At 38.5% G+C, this 16,879-nt stretch overlaps 1 protein-coding gene across 2 annotated transcripts in view; it reads right to left on the reverse strand.

The window, feature by feature from the left end:
* The window catches only part of itga3b (integrin, alpha 3b), a 66,173-nt gene that overhangs the window by 13,320 nt on the left and 35,974 nt on the right, over positions 1-16,879 (reverse strand). For both annotated transcript variants that reach the window (XM_053639128.1, XM_053639129.1), the window contains exons 4-21: positions 16,623-16,872; positions 16,441-16,539; positions 16,140-16,344; positions 14,663-14,856; positions 13,836-13,924; positions 13,354-13,490; positions 13,177-13,257; positions 12,997-13,064; positions 12,778-12,911; positions 10,413-10,559; positions 9,750-9,847; positions 8,322-8,490; positions 8,157-8,225; positions 7,907-7,983; positions 7,682-7,759; positions 4,744-4,846; positions 1,812-1,988; positions 1,537-1,644 (exon numbers count right to left, since the gene is read on the reverse strand). In XM_053639128.1, coding sequence (XP_053495103.1) covers positions 1,537-1,644; positions 1,812-1,988; positions 4,744-4,846; positions 7,682-7,759; positions 7,907-7,983; positions 8,157-8,225; positions 8,322-8,490; positions 9,750-9,847; positions 10,413-10,559; positions 12,778-12,911; positions 12,997-13,064; positions 13,177-13,257; positions 13,354-13,490; positions 13,836-13,924; positions 14,663-14,856; positions 16,140-16,344; positions 16,441-16,539; positions 16,623-16,872 — 2,283 coding nt within the window. The remainder of the gene's footprint in view (positions 1-1,536; positions 1,645-1,811; positions 1,989-4,743; positions 4,847-7,681; positions 7,760-7,906; positions 7,984-8,156; positions 8,226-8,321; positions 8,491-9,749; positions 9,848-10,412; positions 10,560-12,777; positions 12,912-12,996; positions 13,065-13,176; positions 13,258-13,353; positions 13,491-13,835; positions 13,925-14,662; positions 14,857-16,139; positions 16,345-16,440; positions 16,540-16,622; positions 16,873-16,879) is intronic.

The following is a 16,879-nucleotide window of genomic DNA, read 5'->3' on the forward strand; positions in this document are numbered from 1 at the left end:
CCCATTCCAGACTTGTGTAGGTCTACAGTCTTGTCCCTGACATCCTTGGAGAGCTCTTTGGTCTTGGCCATGGTGGAGAGTTTGGAATATGACTGATTGATTGCTTCTGTGGACAGGTGTCTTTTATACAGGTAACAAACTGATATTAGGAGCACTACCTTTAAGAGTGTGCTCCTAATCTCAGCTCGTTACCTGTATAAAAGACACCTGGGAGCCAGAAATCTTTCTGATTGAGAGGGGGTCAAATACTTTTTTCCCTCATTAAAATGCAAATTAATTTATAAAATTTTTGACATGCGTTTTTCTGGATTTTTTTGTTGTTATTCTGTCTCTCACTGTTCAAATACAACTACCATTAAAATTATAGACTGATCATTTCTTTGTCAGTGGGCAAACGTACAAAATCAGCAGGGGATCAAATACTTTTTTCCCTCACTGTATCTATCTATCTACAGACAGACAGACAGACAGACACACATACATACAATATACTGTATATTAGGATTAGGATATGTATATATTAGGATTATCTGTCTGTTTACTGAATAACTGAATAGCTAGATTTATATTAAATTTATCTTAGCCAATTCCCACCATCATCTGCTTCCTCAGAGACATGCAGCTTCTTGAACTGCTGCTCATGCTGTATCACAGGGGGAAAGCGCTATCTGCCCTCTTCTGCATACATGAGCATGCAGACGCCCGTGATTGGCTAGTGTCGCTGTGATTGACAAGGGAGAGTGAGAATGCCATCCCTCCCATCCAGAGAGCCCAGCCAGTTTTGTTTTCCATGAATCCTGGCCACAGAGGGCTAAGGCATTATCAGGATTCAAACTTGCATTGCCCAGGCGATGTCGCACCACTCGGGAGCCACTGGTTAAAACCCAAAGCATTTTTTTTTTATTACTGAGAAACACAGGGGAAAAACCCAGAGGTAAAATCCCAGATGTGCACAAGACTCACCTGCCAGAGAGCTAGTCGTTTCTATTTCACAATATATAAACAATCTAGGAGTCTATTTTAAGCCACAATGACCCTCACCAGACAGTTAATAAAGATGAATGAATGAATGCAGTTTTGGAATTTTAATGAATGTGGTCTTTTTACATCCTGCAAGAGTTATATTTTTATCACTCACTCATGCCTGCATGGAATTAAAAAACAGCTTGTGAATTTTTTTATTGTGTCTCATATAACCTCAGTCCTGATGTACAGCTTAGTCTCATCCAGATGCCCAGTGAACATTTCTGGCAAGATTAATTTTTTTTTTTTTTTACAGTGCAGCTAATATTCATATCTTTATTTGTATCTGTTTCGAACATTACCTGTTCATTCTGACAAACGTATTAGCATTCAGTTACATTCCTAAAAAAAAACATTTCAGTTACTTTGTAAATTAGTTATATTGCTATAAATTAAAAATAGTTCCACTGGGTCAGTGGTATGTGAGGGTTAAACAAACTGAATGATCATAGTGTAATCTAAATATAACACAGAATCTGGTGGTTTAAGTGTGGATGTGGCTGTGTGTTGTACCAGCAGGAAGATCTTTTTGCGCGGAGTGAGGCGGGTTATAGCTGCTTCAGTGAGTGGCTGGCTGTTGTCCAAATCTCGCTTATGCCGCTTCGAGCTCTTCATTGACAGCTGATCACAAAAAAGTTGGTTATAGAAGACGTTTTTCTTTCAAAATCATGTAAAACTGGAAAAAAAACCCTGAAGAAAGTCTAAATGCTATAGTCATGTGATGATGTGTATTTACATTTTCTAAAACGTTAAATGTTTACTTTGATGTGTCCTTCATGTGTACTCACTGTTAAGTTCAGATGATTAACGATTTTTCCCGGAGGAACGCAGTGTGACTCAGACGTCCCGTCAGTTAAGATCTCTGCCACATACAGCAGCCATTTACCGTTTGTCACCTCAACAGGCCATTTAAAGTCCACGACCAGAGTCCCTAACACTCCCAGTGGTTCTCCCAACACACGCACCTGGAAGCCACCACGGAAATACTGCTTTATTTCATGCACCCGAGACATTAGCACAGATTACGCTCAGGATAACTAAAAATGTTAAAATCAAACAATAAACGTTGCAGTCATGCTTCCTCTATCTATTTACTCTTGCACCGGTGTACACACCTGCTCTCAGACAAATGCTCATTTATTGAATGTCTATTTGCAAAAATGTTGCTAGTATTTGAGATAAATGGAATACACACCGGGTATGTAAATAAGGTTTACAACTGTGTTGCGTGAAAATCATAAGAGATGGTCTGGGTCTTCCATTGTACAACACATTTACCATTGTCCATTGTACAATTTTTAGTTCTGATCATAAGGTCTTAGTCATGTTACTACTATTTTGAGCTGTGATGTATTTTTTTTGTGTCTTTTTTTTTTTCAGATTGCCCAACAAATTAACATGATTTCAAGCAGTTTGCATGTTGCTGGTACTTTTATTCTTTTATATTCTCTTACTTTTGCTTACATTTGTTTTCCTCAATGTGTAAAACTAAAGATGCAAACTTCAGACACCATTGAAAACTGTATACTTGAAATACTTTTCTACTGCTTCTACTTCTTTGACACGGTACACTTTGTGCATTGTATGATCCCAAAAACTCCTGTTTACAGTATGCTGTGAATAATTAGTTTTGTTGTTTGGTTTTTTGAATATATATATATATATATATATATATATATATATATATATATATATATATAATCTTTAAACAGTTTTACTGATCTAAAAAGATATCGCTTGAGTCAATGGGACAGGACATTGTTAAGCAGTTAACAAAAACGTGAACATCAGGTAAGGAAGAAAACACTCTGGGATGTGCTGTTATAGAATATAATCCATGAGTGAGCCATGTGATTGCCATCCTGAAGTGGATTATCTAACACCACCTGAAGTGTTTGTTCCTCTTTTACCACAGCAATTTGCCAACAAGTGCAATTTTTAATTTATTAATAAAGGCACATCATGTTTGGTAAAGAATGATGATGTAATGTGTCAGTCATAATGACCCCAGACGTAGAATAAACATTACTAAACTTGACATGGTTCAACGATTTACTGCAGAAGAAGTTTCTAATCAAATACTAGCGTTGTTTGATGGTGGATCTGATAATGAAGCTGTCAGAAAACAAAATATTGATTTTGATGATTATGAACACAATAGTTTGGCACCCTGTCCAGGGTGTACCCCACATTGTACCCGATGCTCCCTGGGATAGGCTCCAGGTTTCCCCGTGACCCTGAAGAAAGGATAAGCGGTATAGAAGATAGATGGATGGATGGATGAACACAATAGTTAGTCTACTGAGAGTAATGTATCCAATGATCCAAATATGAACAAAATGCTGAATTTACTGGACAAAGCGCAGAAGGTGCCACATTTGCCTATTACTTGATAATAGTGTTTTTAGGCAGGGGTGTAACCTGGCCTGGGAATTGGCCAAAGATTTTTTATTTTAGCCCTGAATAATTCTCCACTTGGAGCGGTTTGTCACTACGTAACTGAATGTCAGTAAAAGAAGATGGCGGTGTTGTAATTTTATATCTTCAGTGAACGTAGGCGAGACCAATCAGACAGGGTTAACAGGAAAATACATGGAAATACTCGTGTCTGACAGTTCTCAATTCTGCCAAACGCTAGCTCACACGGTCAGTGTGAGGAAAAAATGGATATCCGCCGATTTTTGTTGTTGTTTTTAAACCAGTAAAGGGGTTAAAACTGGAACAGCAACATCCTCTGATGCTGAGCAGGAAAACAAAGTGTGTACATGTTTATATGAGTTCCAGTTTACGTGAACATGATATGAGCAGAGCATAAGGAAGGATAATGTACTTTGCATGACACTGTAGCAGCTAAACTCATAGCTTAGCTGTGCCTCCCCTTGGCTAGCGACACCAAACTAGCCTAGTTAGAAAAGTTTTATATTTTATCGATCTGGTAGTCCTTCAAACAGTGAGACAAGTTTTATGTTAAATCCAACTTTTTCTGATCATGTCATACATTGACAGCTGAGTTACCACAGTTTCCATAAAACAAAACTTTATGGAAGGCTGCTAGCTGAGCTGGAAAAAATGCATGAACAAGGATCTGGGCTCAGCCCTGGACAGTTAAAAACTGTTTAGCCATGCAAAATTATACATGATAAAATGACTGTAATTACGAAAATATTAAATATTGTAATGATTTTAATTTTGCTATGGTGACTGAAACGACTGAATGAAAATGCTACAATACTTTCACTATTTTAACGCGTGAATTACAAGTGCGTCATTTCAATGGTGTATATATTTTTATATGTTTATTGACAAATAAAATGTCAAAATATAACAAAATATGCTGTACTTTATTATTCTGTAATTGTTCATAAACTATTAGGACAGTTTTATACTATTGAGGCAGTTTAGAGATCCATCCGCGTTAGATATAATCTCCGGGCCCGATTATGTAATAATGATTGGCGAAACATGCATGCATTTAAGAATTAAATAACAACGCATTTTAAAACACATTAGAACATTAGATTATGTACAGCTTCCACCATACAAGTCTGTGTGAATGAGTTTCATTTTATTATTTAATATTTGATTTGATGTGATTTGAATTACAGCCGGCACTACTATCAGAGCTGCTGTTATAGGAAAATAATCAACACCTTCTGACCACTTGGATTTGAGAATTCAACAACGTGGTGATGTAATAACTATTTCTTCGAAAATACTCACCTTGAAGACGTACTCCACTAGACTGCCGATGTCACTTGTGCTGTTCATGGCTGACTCACCCACCACTTTACCACTAAAATAAGTGTTCACCACTGCGTTCTCTCTGCAGGGAGGAGGAGAGTGGATTCATTCCTTTTCATACAACAGTTATTTCCGGTCCACTAATTTTATTGGTTGAGTGGTGTTCCAAGAGTGCCCATATTTCCTATAACCGCACTGGGACCTTTCACTGTGTGTATCACTCCTCTCGTCTGTGTTCAAAGTGGAAAAATCCACTTCCTACAGTAGTGTTAGCGACATCAACCAATATTTTTGAGGAATATAACTTTTGACTTAAAATAGGAAAGCTTGTCAGTTGAAGAGGAAAAGGAAGAAGGGATGCCGATTTTACCGGAAACACCTTTAATGGGAATGTACAAATCAATGTGAGCTTGCTAGCCATCTAGCCAAAGTGAGTGTTGCTTGTTTGGGATCCATTTCCGCTCGTGGAGCAAAAATAAACAGAACATTTGGCCATATTGTGTCCGAAATGTCACTTAATCGATATTCATTTCTTGTTTATAGAACTGTTGGGTTAAAGCAATATCACACTTGCAATAGTGAGGTTATGTTGAATATTGGTATGGCTATGATTACCTACAGCCAAATCACAGCCGTGCCAATATTCAGTATAACCGCACACTTGCTCATGTGAGATTACTTTCAGTATTCCCTGTCACTGCATTACAATTGAACTTGCAATATTATAGCCATCTCATAGGTATAGTTGCATCTGTTGTTCTTAGTATCTGTTATTTTTCTTATAAACTGTCATTACATTTTCATATGTCTGTTTAATCTTCTTGTCTGCTTAAGATCTTATTTGTTAAAATTACCAGATTGTTATTGTTAATTGAGAATTTTCTGAGCCTAAAATGAGGTAAAATGGTGTTCCAGAAGGTTGTGTTTTACGTCCCTATACAGTAGTGCTCCCTTTATTTAGTTCAGCCCCTTGGACATGTTGGAAAATGTTGGCTTTCATTTATCTGCTGATGATACATAGTTACACTTATCAGTTCAGCAGGATTCAACAGCACAGCTACACAAATGTGGACATTTGGCAGAGCATTGTCATTTAAGTTGTGTATAAGCAACTTTCTATTAACATTTAAGAAACATAGCCAAAATACAGAGAATATAAAAAGTCTACACACCCCTGTTAAAATGGCAGGAATTGGAGATGTAAAAAACCCCCCAAAACCTCAAGATAAAGCATGTCAGATCTTTTCCTACCTTTAATGATCCAGCAACCAGTTAGAAATTTTTTTTAAACCTAAACAGAAACTTTTAGGTGAAAAATAAAGAAAAAAAACAGGTCTCATTCAAACTCGTGTATAAAAGTCATTATCGTACAGCTGTCATCAATGTAGTGATTCTGATTAACCCAAAATAAAGATCATCTTCTGTAGGATTTTCAAGTCCCATGGTTCATAAAGAGCTTACAAAGCATGTACAGGATCTCATTGTCAAAATGTATCAATCAGGAGAGGAGTACAAAAGAATTCCTAAAACTGTACCATGGAACACCGTGAAGGCCATCATCAACGAGTGGAGAAAGTGGGGCACGACAGCGACATTCAAAGAACAGGACGTCCCTCCAAAATTGACAAAAGGTCAAGAAGAAAACATATCAGTGAGGCCACCAAGAGCCCTTAAAGGAGCTGCAGTCATATCAAGCAAGTACAGATTACTCTCTGCATTTAACAACAATCTCTTGTATTCTTCACAAGTCTGGACGGTGGGGTAGGGTGGAGAGATGGAAGCCCAGATTAAAAACCTATGGAAAGACTTGAAGAGGGCTGTGCACAGGAAATCCCCTCACAATTTGATAGATCTGGAGCATTTTTGCAAGGAAGAGTGGAATAAAACTGCCAAATCAACAAGCTGGTAAACTCTTGCCCAAAAAGACTGAGTGCAACCATCCATCCCCATCCTGCTTATCTTACACAGGGTCGTGGGGGAGCCTGGACATGTCCCCTGCGTACAATCACACAGACATTCATGCAATTTGGAAATGCCAATCAGCCTACAATGTCTTTGGACTGGAGGAGGAAACTGGAGGAAAACTCTAAAGCACGGGGTGAACATGAAAACTCTACGCACTTGGGGCGGAGGCAGGATTCGACCCCCCAACTTCAGAGGTGTAAGGCAAACGTATTAACCACGTTTAAGCAAGCACATTTGTCCAGTGCAACCCTTTTCCTTCCCCCCCCTAAAATGTTTCTATTTGTTTTTCACTTGAATTGTGTTTGGTTGCTATATCACATGAAAGGTGGAACTCGTCTGACATCATTTAACCTGGTTTCACGATCAAGACAAAACCCTGCAAAGTGGTGTGTAGACTTTTTATATCCACTGTAAGACATACATGAGGATGAGAAATTAGTGCATGCTTTCATAAATTCTAGATTGGTGACCGTTTTACTGGCTGGTTGCTCTGATGTATTTTAAAGTAAGCTATAGGTAGTTCAGAACTTCTTGAATTATTCGATCGGGCATATCTTGCTGATTTCCTGAAGCAGCATAGCCATCATAAGCATTTCGCTCAACTGAAGCAGACTGTGGAAGATCACGCCTAATCTCTAGAATAGTGTTCAAGGCTATCACTCAGATTAAAAAAATACTTGTTTAACCTGATCTCTTTTCCTAATTTCATCTAGATGTATACATAATCATTGATTGTACTGTAGACTGCGGTTCAATATTGTGCCTTATCATAACACAACAATGCTGACCTTCGAATCTTTAATATGTAAATCACAATGGGAATGGGAAGCTCAACATAAAGCAGTGTGATGTGCTTAAAAATAAAATGAATTAAAATATATATTTAATAAACTGTGAGGATGAAAGTTATATAAAAGGTGTAAATATCTTGCAGTTGCGTAAGAGTACGTACATAGAGAAAGAGGTGAGGATTGTGTTCTCCACATTGAGGACGACTGGCACAGGATACAGGTCACTCTGTTCACTCAGACTGAACACACACACACACACACACACACACACATACTCATCACCCAGTTTCAGGATTATCAAATGACAATGGACTGCTGGATTCATCTTTCAAAGTTCACAAACCAACACGTCATTCGTAGAGATCACTTGAGAACATGGCACTTACGTAGACAGCTGGAGCTGCAGCACAATCTGCTCTGTGTAAAGTGTAGTAAAAGTCTCAAATATGATCTGAAAGGAAATCTGCAGGGAAAACAGAGAACGCAAACAGAAATCAGAGACGTCTACATGTGACAGGAGTTATGCATGTGCTACAAAGTTTCATGAAGTCATTACAGACAGGTCTTACAATAAAGTGGTAGTTTAAAAAAAATATATTATTATAATTATTATTATTATTCACAGATTTAATTCACCTTCCTGTCACTCTTAAATGGGTTTCCAAGATTGCACATCACAGTCTTGTTAGTGTTACACTCAATTTCCTGTTTAGAAAAAAAAGAAATATAAATTAAAAAAAGAACTAGATATTGTAGCGTCACTGTAAAATATTGTAAAAGAGCGCCTCTGTGTGGCCTAACCTTGGACCGAAAGCCATAGTAGGTGAGTGTAGGGGGAACGGTGATGTTGAGCATGGCATGATGTGCGTCCTCAGCCTCCCTGCCGCTCTCGGGCATGTTGCTCACCTCCACTAACAGAACCAGCTTCTTGACGCTGCTGTTATATTCCATCATCTGTCTATTATCTACACTGAAATCCAAGCAAAATGTTTTACGTTTAGGTTCCAGACAGAAGTTAAGGGAGGGAAACAGGACAGACATTAAGACTAGAGGTCGACCGATAGTGAATTTTTACAGATACCGATAACCTAGTTGCGCGGTACCTGTCGATAACCGATTAATCAACTGATATTATTTTAAAATTGATCCATCCATCCATCCATCCATCTTCTACCGCTTACTCCTTCTTCAGGGTCACAGGGGAACCTGGAGCCTATCCCAGGGAGCATCGGGCACAGGGCAGGGTACACCCTGGACAGGGTGCCAGTCCATCGCAGGGCACAATCACATACACACTCACACACCCATTCATACACTACGGACACTTTGGACACGCCAATCAGCCTACCATGCATGTCTTTGGACTGGGGGAGGAAACCGGAGTACCCGGAGGAAACCCCCGCAGCATGGGGAGAACATGCAGACTCCACACATTCGATTGGAACCCCGGACCCTGGAGGTGTGAGGCGAACGTGCTAACCTCTAAGCCACCGTGCGCCTATATTTTAAAATTGATATTGAATGAAAACATAACACTCAAAGTAAAATATTGCTGAACTTTATTAGAAAAATAAACAGTACTGACTGCACCATGAAAATGTACTGTACTTCTTTAAATGAAATAAATATATAAATATTAATATATATTAACTATCAATAAATATTAAAGTAAATGAAAGATATACATCCAAACTGAACCAAAAAGTAACACTCCAAATAACAAATAAAAATAGAGACATCCAAAATTAATAAAAAAAACACGTCAAATAACAACAAAATTGGTCAGTGATTTGGTCAGTTTTTATTTCACCTCTAGAGGCTACTCTCGTACTGTATACTGACAGGGGACCTCAACACAACGGATGCAACCAGGAAAAACTATCGGTGCGGATTTTTGCAGATTACTCAGCAAAACCGATCAAACGGACGACCTCTAATTATGACTGAGTCGAGGATGAACAGTGAACAGCCGTGATACAATTTCAGTTGGTTTTTGTAATGTGGAAACAACTGGTTGTGTCATATTTAAAAATAAAAAGGAAGCACGAGCCAATAGTACATTTCATATCATGATAACATCCTAGCCTTTTATTACAAAGGAGTAATATTGATACAAAATAAAATGCACTAGTATTAATTGGGACACTGAGCATAATTAAACAAACAAACAAACAAACACAAGCAATGTTAGGCATCATGTCAGAAAGTGCTGAGAGTCGTGTAACGCACCTGGGGAATACGGTTTGCTCTTCACTGGCAAACTGTGCCTTCACCTGCAGATTACTGCTACATTTGTTATCAGAGCCACACTCCTTCTGGAAGTTGATCTAAAACAGTGCAATGTCCAATAACTAGTGATTCTGCATTCATATATTTGTATATATTACAATTTACATTTTGTGCACTATACAGCAAAAGGTTTGTGCATACTTGACCATCACACCCATGCCCAGATACTGTAATTCCCCAAAATGTTGCCACAAATTTGTAAGCACAAAACTGTCTAGAATTTCTTTGCATGCTGTAGCATTATAATTTTGGAACTAAGAGGCCCAAACCTGTTCCAGCATGACAATGTCCATGTGCACAAAGCGAGTTCCATGAAGACACGGTTTGCCAAAGTTGGAGTGGAAGAATTCAAGTGTCCTGCACTGAGCCCTGACCTCTTGTGCTGAATGAACAAAAATCTAGTGGAAAGCCTTCCCAGAAGAGTGAAAATTATTATAACAGCAAAGAGGGACTAAATCTGGAATGCCCTGAGAATCTCAAAAAGCACATACTGGTGTGATGGTCAGGTGTCCACATACATTTTGCCGTAGCTGAAACTTTTTAATCATTTAATCAGCTATTGCATGCGGACCATGTTTGCATGTGTATAATTTGCATCTGTACCTCGGTTTTCTCAGTCAGCTGCTGCTGGCCACTGAGCATAGGGAATGCGTCAAGGTCCTGTAGTGTCTCTTGGGGTTGAACTGCAGACTCACTCAGAGAAACATTTAGGAGAAACACAACTGGCTCCAGTTTATTTGTTACTTGCTCCTGTTGTGGAGGAAACATGGTTCATTTAGGCAGGTGAACACAGCAATCGCACTACAATCACCAATCTGAGACGTGCTGTGTATTTTTGAATTGCAGGAAGTGTCTTTTCTTTCTTTTTTTTTGTAGATGCAAACTGAATCCTGAGGCATTGTATTCCTTCATAAGACATTCGATTAAGTGTCTCAAATTCTTAATCAAGCTAAACTCTAAAGTATGTGTTAACAACAACTGCTAATATATTTATTAGTAAACACCTACACTTCGATTGTACAGCCCTGCTGAACAAAACAATAGTAGCCCTCATAGAATTTGTAATGGTTTTAATGGTTATGACAGGAATTGTATTGGTTTTATAGGAAACTGTAATGGTCCCTGTAGGTCTCTACTGGTGATCTGATGACTACTGGTGGCATGTTATGTCTAGCGGCGCTAAGGACCAATAATGGTAATGGTTTTAATGGTTAGCTGATGGTTTGTAATGGTATTCGTAGTGGAAACCAGTAGAATTTCGGTAATGGTTTCTATTGGGGTTTTTTTTCAGCAGGGAGAAGATTCCCATGAGTAAAGCCTCTCTATAGTGATGAAGAGTTCAAATCGCAGCAACATTAATTACAGCCAACGTTATTAAAGGAGCAATTGTGTTGTGGGATATTCCTATTGTATTGGTGTTGGTGAAGTATTGGTGAATGTTGCGTAAAACGTAAAACATTTTCGCATTTAAGAATTTCCCCCTTGAATCTAAAACGTGATAAATATATAACTACGCAGTGCTCGAAGTGGACCGGTACTCACCGGTACGCAGTACCGGCGCATCTACATTTTACTCTTTGGTGTACCGTGTCTTTTTCTTGTGTGCGGGCACTTCTCACAAGCTGCTAGTACTCTTTTCTCCCTTTTCCATATCAGGTTCTGGACTATTCATAAATACCCTACATAACCTCCATTACCCAGGGGGCAATACATGACGCTCAACTGTTCCCGTTCTCTCGACAAGTCTGAAGATAAAGTAAAAAAATAAATTAAACAAACAAACAAAAAAATCCTGTATACATGGTGGTTGTAAGTTTGCCTGAGTTGCCATGCCTAAATACCTAAGCACCTGTTGCTACCCACAATTCCTTGCAAACTAAACATGCGCATATATCTCCTTTCAGTGGAGTTTTTGAATAAGGTGTTTACGTGCAACAACTTTCTGATTAACACACAAACACACACACACACATAATATAATCATAATAAAACTAATAGTATGTAGTATCATACAGATATTTCATTATTATATTATTACATTATTACAGTAAAACACTGATATTACATCATTAAATTATTATATCTTATTATTCTGTATTATACAATTAATAGTGTGGCAATAGGTTGTTCCTTTGAGTAAATAAATTTATGTTGTGAACATCAGCGATATTTCCTAGTATCCTTTATTCGCTGTAGAAATTCAGAATGTAATACTTAATGATTAGCCGATATGCACACCCCAACATGTGAATAAGGGGAGTTTTTTTCCACTTCAAGCACTGTAACTATGACTTTAGTATACATGGCACATTTTCCCAAATTACCATTAGGGCTACTGTAACTTTAGTATTTTAGATACATTTAAAAGGTTTTGTACTTCTATTATATAGATATCACATAAGTATATGTTAATCTTCTTGGACATCAGTATATGCTAATCTTCTTGGACGTCAGTATATGCTAATCTTCTTGGATATTCATTTGATCTGACTTTAACTGTAGTTATTAAACATGAGACTTTAAGGAATTAACAAGTGACAGCGTAATCAATCACATTACGATTTCTAATTTGGTGAAACAATTTTGTGAGGGGACAAAAACAAACAAGGGAAAGATCAAGATACGTCACTGACTGCGATGGGTAGCAGCAACATATCCAATAGTTTGCACAATCATGCATTTCATGCACAGCTGTTCACCAGCCTTCATTGAGCCAGTCAATGTAAGATTCAGAAAGTAGGCCAATGAAATCTAGTCATCTGGCTGTGTGATGTTTTTCGGTCAACGTCTCACTGCAGTTTTCTAATACTTATAATAATTATTTTCATTAGTGGATATTTGCGTAAGGTTGTTGAATGTCAGTGTACTTTTTTTATTTTGATGAGAATGCACATGTATGATGAGAGGTAATAGTAGTAAATGTGTTGGCTTGTGTAAATATTAAATAACAGTCTCAATTGCCTCTTACGTTTACTTGAAGCTTGAGCTCCTGGCAGGTCGGATAGGAGAACGATAGGAGGCCTGTGTATGTGCTTTTTCCATTGAGGAACTGCACTCTTGGGCTTCGCCGATTGCGGTCTGCCTCTACAGTGTATTTTACAGCTGAGAAGAGAAGAAAAGGCTAATGGGCTTATCATTCATAAAACCAGTCACATCCAAGCGTTCATCTGATTCCTCTTATACTTACTAATGTCCTTCTTGAAGTTGCGGTTTCCGTTGCTCAGCATATAAGTAAAACACATCTTTGCTGTGATACTGCAAATGCATAATACATAATTATGTTCATTTCAGTGGTTGCAGCCGAGACGATCTGAAAAGGATTCTCGGTGATAAAGAGAACCCGAAATGTTTAAGGCAGCATCCTTACCAAGTATCCGTGCACTGGCTGGGATCCACAATCTTTGGCTCTACTGTGAAGTTTTTGGATAAATGGATAACTGGACGTGCCCTAATATGAGAACAATGAATTATCGGAGGAATATTCATTCCTACACACTTGATGGAATACACCCTCAGGTACCGTAGTAAACATTTCATAACTAACCTCAGAAGTGCTATACGGTCATCGAGAGACCCGACTAAAATGTCAGGATATTTGTTGCCATCCATATCCATGCCTCCGCTAAGGGAATAACCGAATGTCTGGAATCCACCAGAGCCCAATGACTTCCCGTCAATAACCTACCAAAGAAAAGGGGTTATACAATCTGTACAGTTCTAGTTGGATAAAACATCATCTAATCATTCTTTTCAGGAACAGCTTCTTTTTCTGAAGTCAATTTCCATCCATTTATCTCTCCATCCATCAATTTTTCCATACCGCTAATCATACACAGGGTTGTGGGGGAGCCTGGAGCCTATCCCAGGGTACAAGGCGGGGGACACACTGGACAGGGTGCCAACCCATCACATGGCACAATTACACACACGTTAACACACAACGGATAATTCGGAAATGCCAATTAGGTCTTTGTATTTGTGGAGAAAACCGGAGTACCGGAGAAAACCCCAAATGCTTAACTTTACCTGACTAGGAACATTTGTTATTCCCTCCTTGCTCCCCATCCATATATAGACTTTTCCAGAATCATGGAACGGAGCTCCAACTGCAAAATCTGACAAAGCAGACCAAGAGAGTTGACATCGACGAGAGTTGACACCTTCATGTGTTTCAGTTATTCATCCTCTAGGTGGCAGCAAAAATCCAGGTTTTTTTTTTGTTTTGTTTTTTTTTTCCCCCCAGATACATTCAACTTCAGTTTTAATATTAAAATGCAAGAATTATTATGTTCAGAAAACTATACGGATCTGCTGACAACACGAAGCCTTGGTTTATTAAAGTAAATACAAATGCTATTCTATGCAAGACATATGTTTGGGCAAAAGTTTGTGGACACATGACTGTCACAACAATACGTGCTTTCCAGATTTATTCCCCTTTGCTGTTATAATAACCTCCAGTTTCTGGGAAGGCTTTTCATTAGATTTTGTAGTGTGGCTGTGGGGATTTGTTCTTGTTCAGCCGTAAGAGCATTACTGACGTTAGGAAAAGAAGTCTGGGGTGCAGCTGGCATTCCATCCCAAAGGTGTTCAGTGTGGTTGAGGTCAGGGCTCTGCGCAGGACACTCAAGTTCTTCCAGTCCATGCTTGGCAAACTATTTGTTCATAGAGCTTGCTTTGTGCACAGGGGCGTCGTCATGCTGGAACAGGTTTGGGCCTTTTAGTCCCAGTGAAGGGAAATTGTACAAAGAAATTCATAACAATTGTGTGCTTTCAATTTGTCCACATACTTTTGCCAATTTAGTGTACATTGCATGTATTCTTTTACTGTATCATTCTGAAGTACATTGTACCTTGGAATCCATCCTGATTTATGTCTCCTATAGCTGCCACGGCGAATCCAAACGCAGAACCCGTGGCACCGTTCAGGATGACACTAGGCTTGAGCTGGAAAGCTCCATTTTCGTTCATGAAAATGTACACTGCTCCGCCTTGGTCTTCGTCGCGGTCAAAATAGAACGGCGCTCCCACTATCAGGTCATTCCAGCTGAGGTGAGCATGCAACACAAAACATGGCAAAGCCAAGAGAGATCGGTTAGCTTTTGTTTGGTACCCTGTTTGTTCACATGGACAATTTCATGCTTGTGGTGAAAGGTGAGCAGTCAGAGGAGCGATGAATAAGGATAGACATTTTGTAGTGACAAAGAACGAATGTGTGATCACTTGGGAAAGACATTTTCTAATATTCATATCTAAATATAGTAACTTTTTAAAAATTTATTTATGCACAATTAATATTGTCTTATTTATTATTTGTAAAAAAAAAAAAAAAAAAGTATTAAACATGTATGGCAGATTTCTGTAATTTAACAGTATAACACTGGAGGTGCCAGGCATCTTGCTGTTATTTTTTTTTTTTTTACAATACATGTGTTATAATTGGCTTATGAAGTCTATACTCATGTCATTTAACCGACATTTTGTAATCACTATGTTTTTTAAATTTTTATTAAGATATCATGAATGAAGGAAAAGATTGTTGCATAATAATTATAAGACTATTAAGCCTATTTCTAGACATATTTACTAAGTTATAGCTTAAAATGTATATTAATCTTCAGATTCTCTCCATCTCTTATTTGCACTCCCATACACCTGCTATAAACATTGCTCATATGCTGCAAAATTATATCTCAGCAAGTAAAAATGCCTTATACCATATATAGGCAAATTCAACTAATATTTCTCTTTATTAGATTGTTTTTAAACAGATAGAAGATTGTTAAACATATTTTTAGACAGATAATTTGGCAGATGATTTTACTTATGGTTAAGCATTCCCTTCTAGATAAAAGTAAAATTTCTGCCAAGAGAATAAAACCATTTCAAGCTGGAAATGTCTAAAAATATGTTTAACAATCTTCTATGTGTTTAAAAACAATCTAATAAAGAGAAATATTAGTTGAATTTGCCTATCTAATCTGAAGATTAATATATTTTGGCCACCTGGGGAAAACTTGACATTTTCTACTGTACGTATACTGTATGGTTCTAAAGACTACACATTTTCCTGAACTGAAATATGTTTCATTTTGGCACATTACTCAACCACAAGTAAACTTCTAGCAATTTGAAAATCTGCTAACCTCCAAACAGTGATCCAGGAGCATCAGTGATAGTTTGACAGCCGGTTAACTGATTACAAGCGGAACTGAGTAGTCTACTGTCTTCTACTTCAGTGAATTGATCAAGGCATGACTTTCACTGTGTGAGAAAATCACACTTAAGACTGTAGCTGAAACGTTAGTATTAGCATAACTGAGGACCTACTCATCATTGTTGAGATCCGTCACTGTTATACTGCTCCCAAAGTAAGAGCCCACTTGCTCTCCTGGGATCACAATTGCAGGCTCGAGGTTGGTTGACCCTTTCACTGCCAGTGTCACTGAACCCCTGGAGTCGTCTCTGGGAGCCCCTGTAACCACTGTGTACTCGTTTATGCTCAACAACTTCATGTCTTCCGTCACAGAGTAGCCTAAAATCAAAAAGACATCATTCATGTAATTAAAACACAGTAATAGTGGCAAATGACTTGTTCTGTGCAGTTAAAACCAAGGAAATTTGGACATACCCATGTAGCTGTTGCGCTTGTTTAGAGAACCCAAGTCTTTTTCACTGTAATCCCAGGAGTTGTCTGGGGTTGTGTCTCTCCATGTAACATGCACGTTGCCTGGTGAAAGAAAGAGAAGGTTGCTCAGATCATATGCGGCAGTGTTAAGCAGTCGTGCAGGTGGAGTTATCTCTGCCGCTCACCCTGCCATTCAAAACTCCCAGTGCAGCCGATGTAGACGTCGCTGTCCGTCATGCCTGCAGAAATGCCCATGTTACACATGCCTTCCAACTCCATGTCGTTGTTGGGGTTGCACACTTCGTATGAGTGGTCCTGCCATAAGTCATTGTGGTCAAAGCTCAGGTCGTTACCCCGGACGAAGCATTTGCCCACCATGCGCCGCTGCTCCTCTCCTCCACCCTGCACTATTTTAACATAGCGGTGGCCACATGCCTGTGAG

This window comes from Ictalurus furcatus, chromosome 13 (genome assembly GCF_023375685.1).
Source record: "Ictalurus furcatus strain D&B chromosome 13, Billie_1.0, whole genome shotgun sequence".
In the NCBI taxonomy this organism is placed as follows: Eukaryota; Metazoa; Chordata; class Actinopteri; order Siluriformes; family Ictaluridae; genus Ictalurus; species Ictalurus furcatus.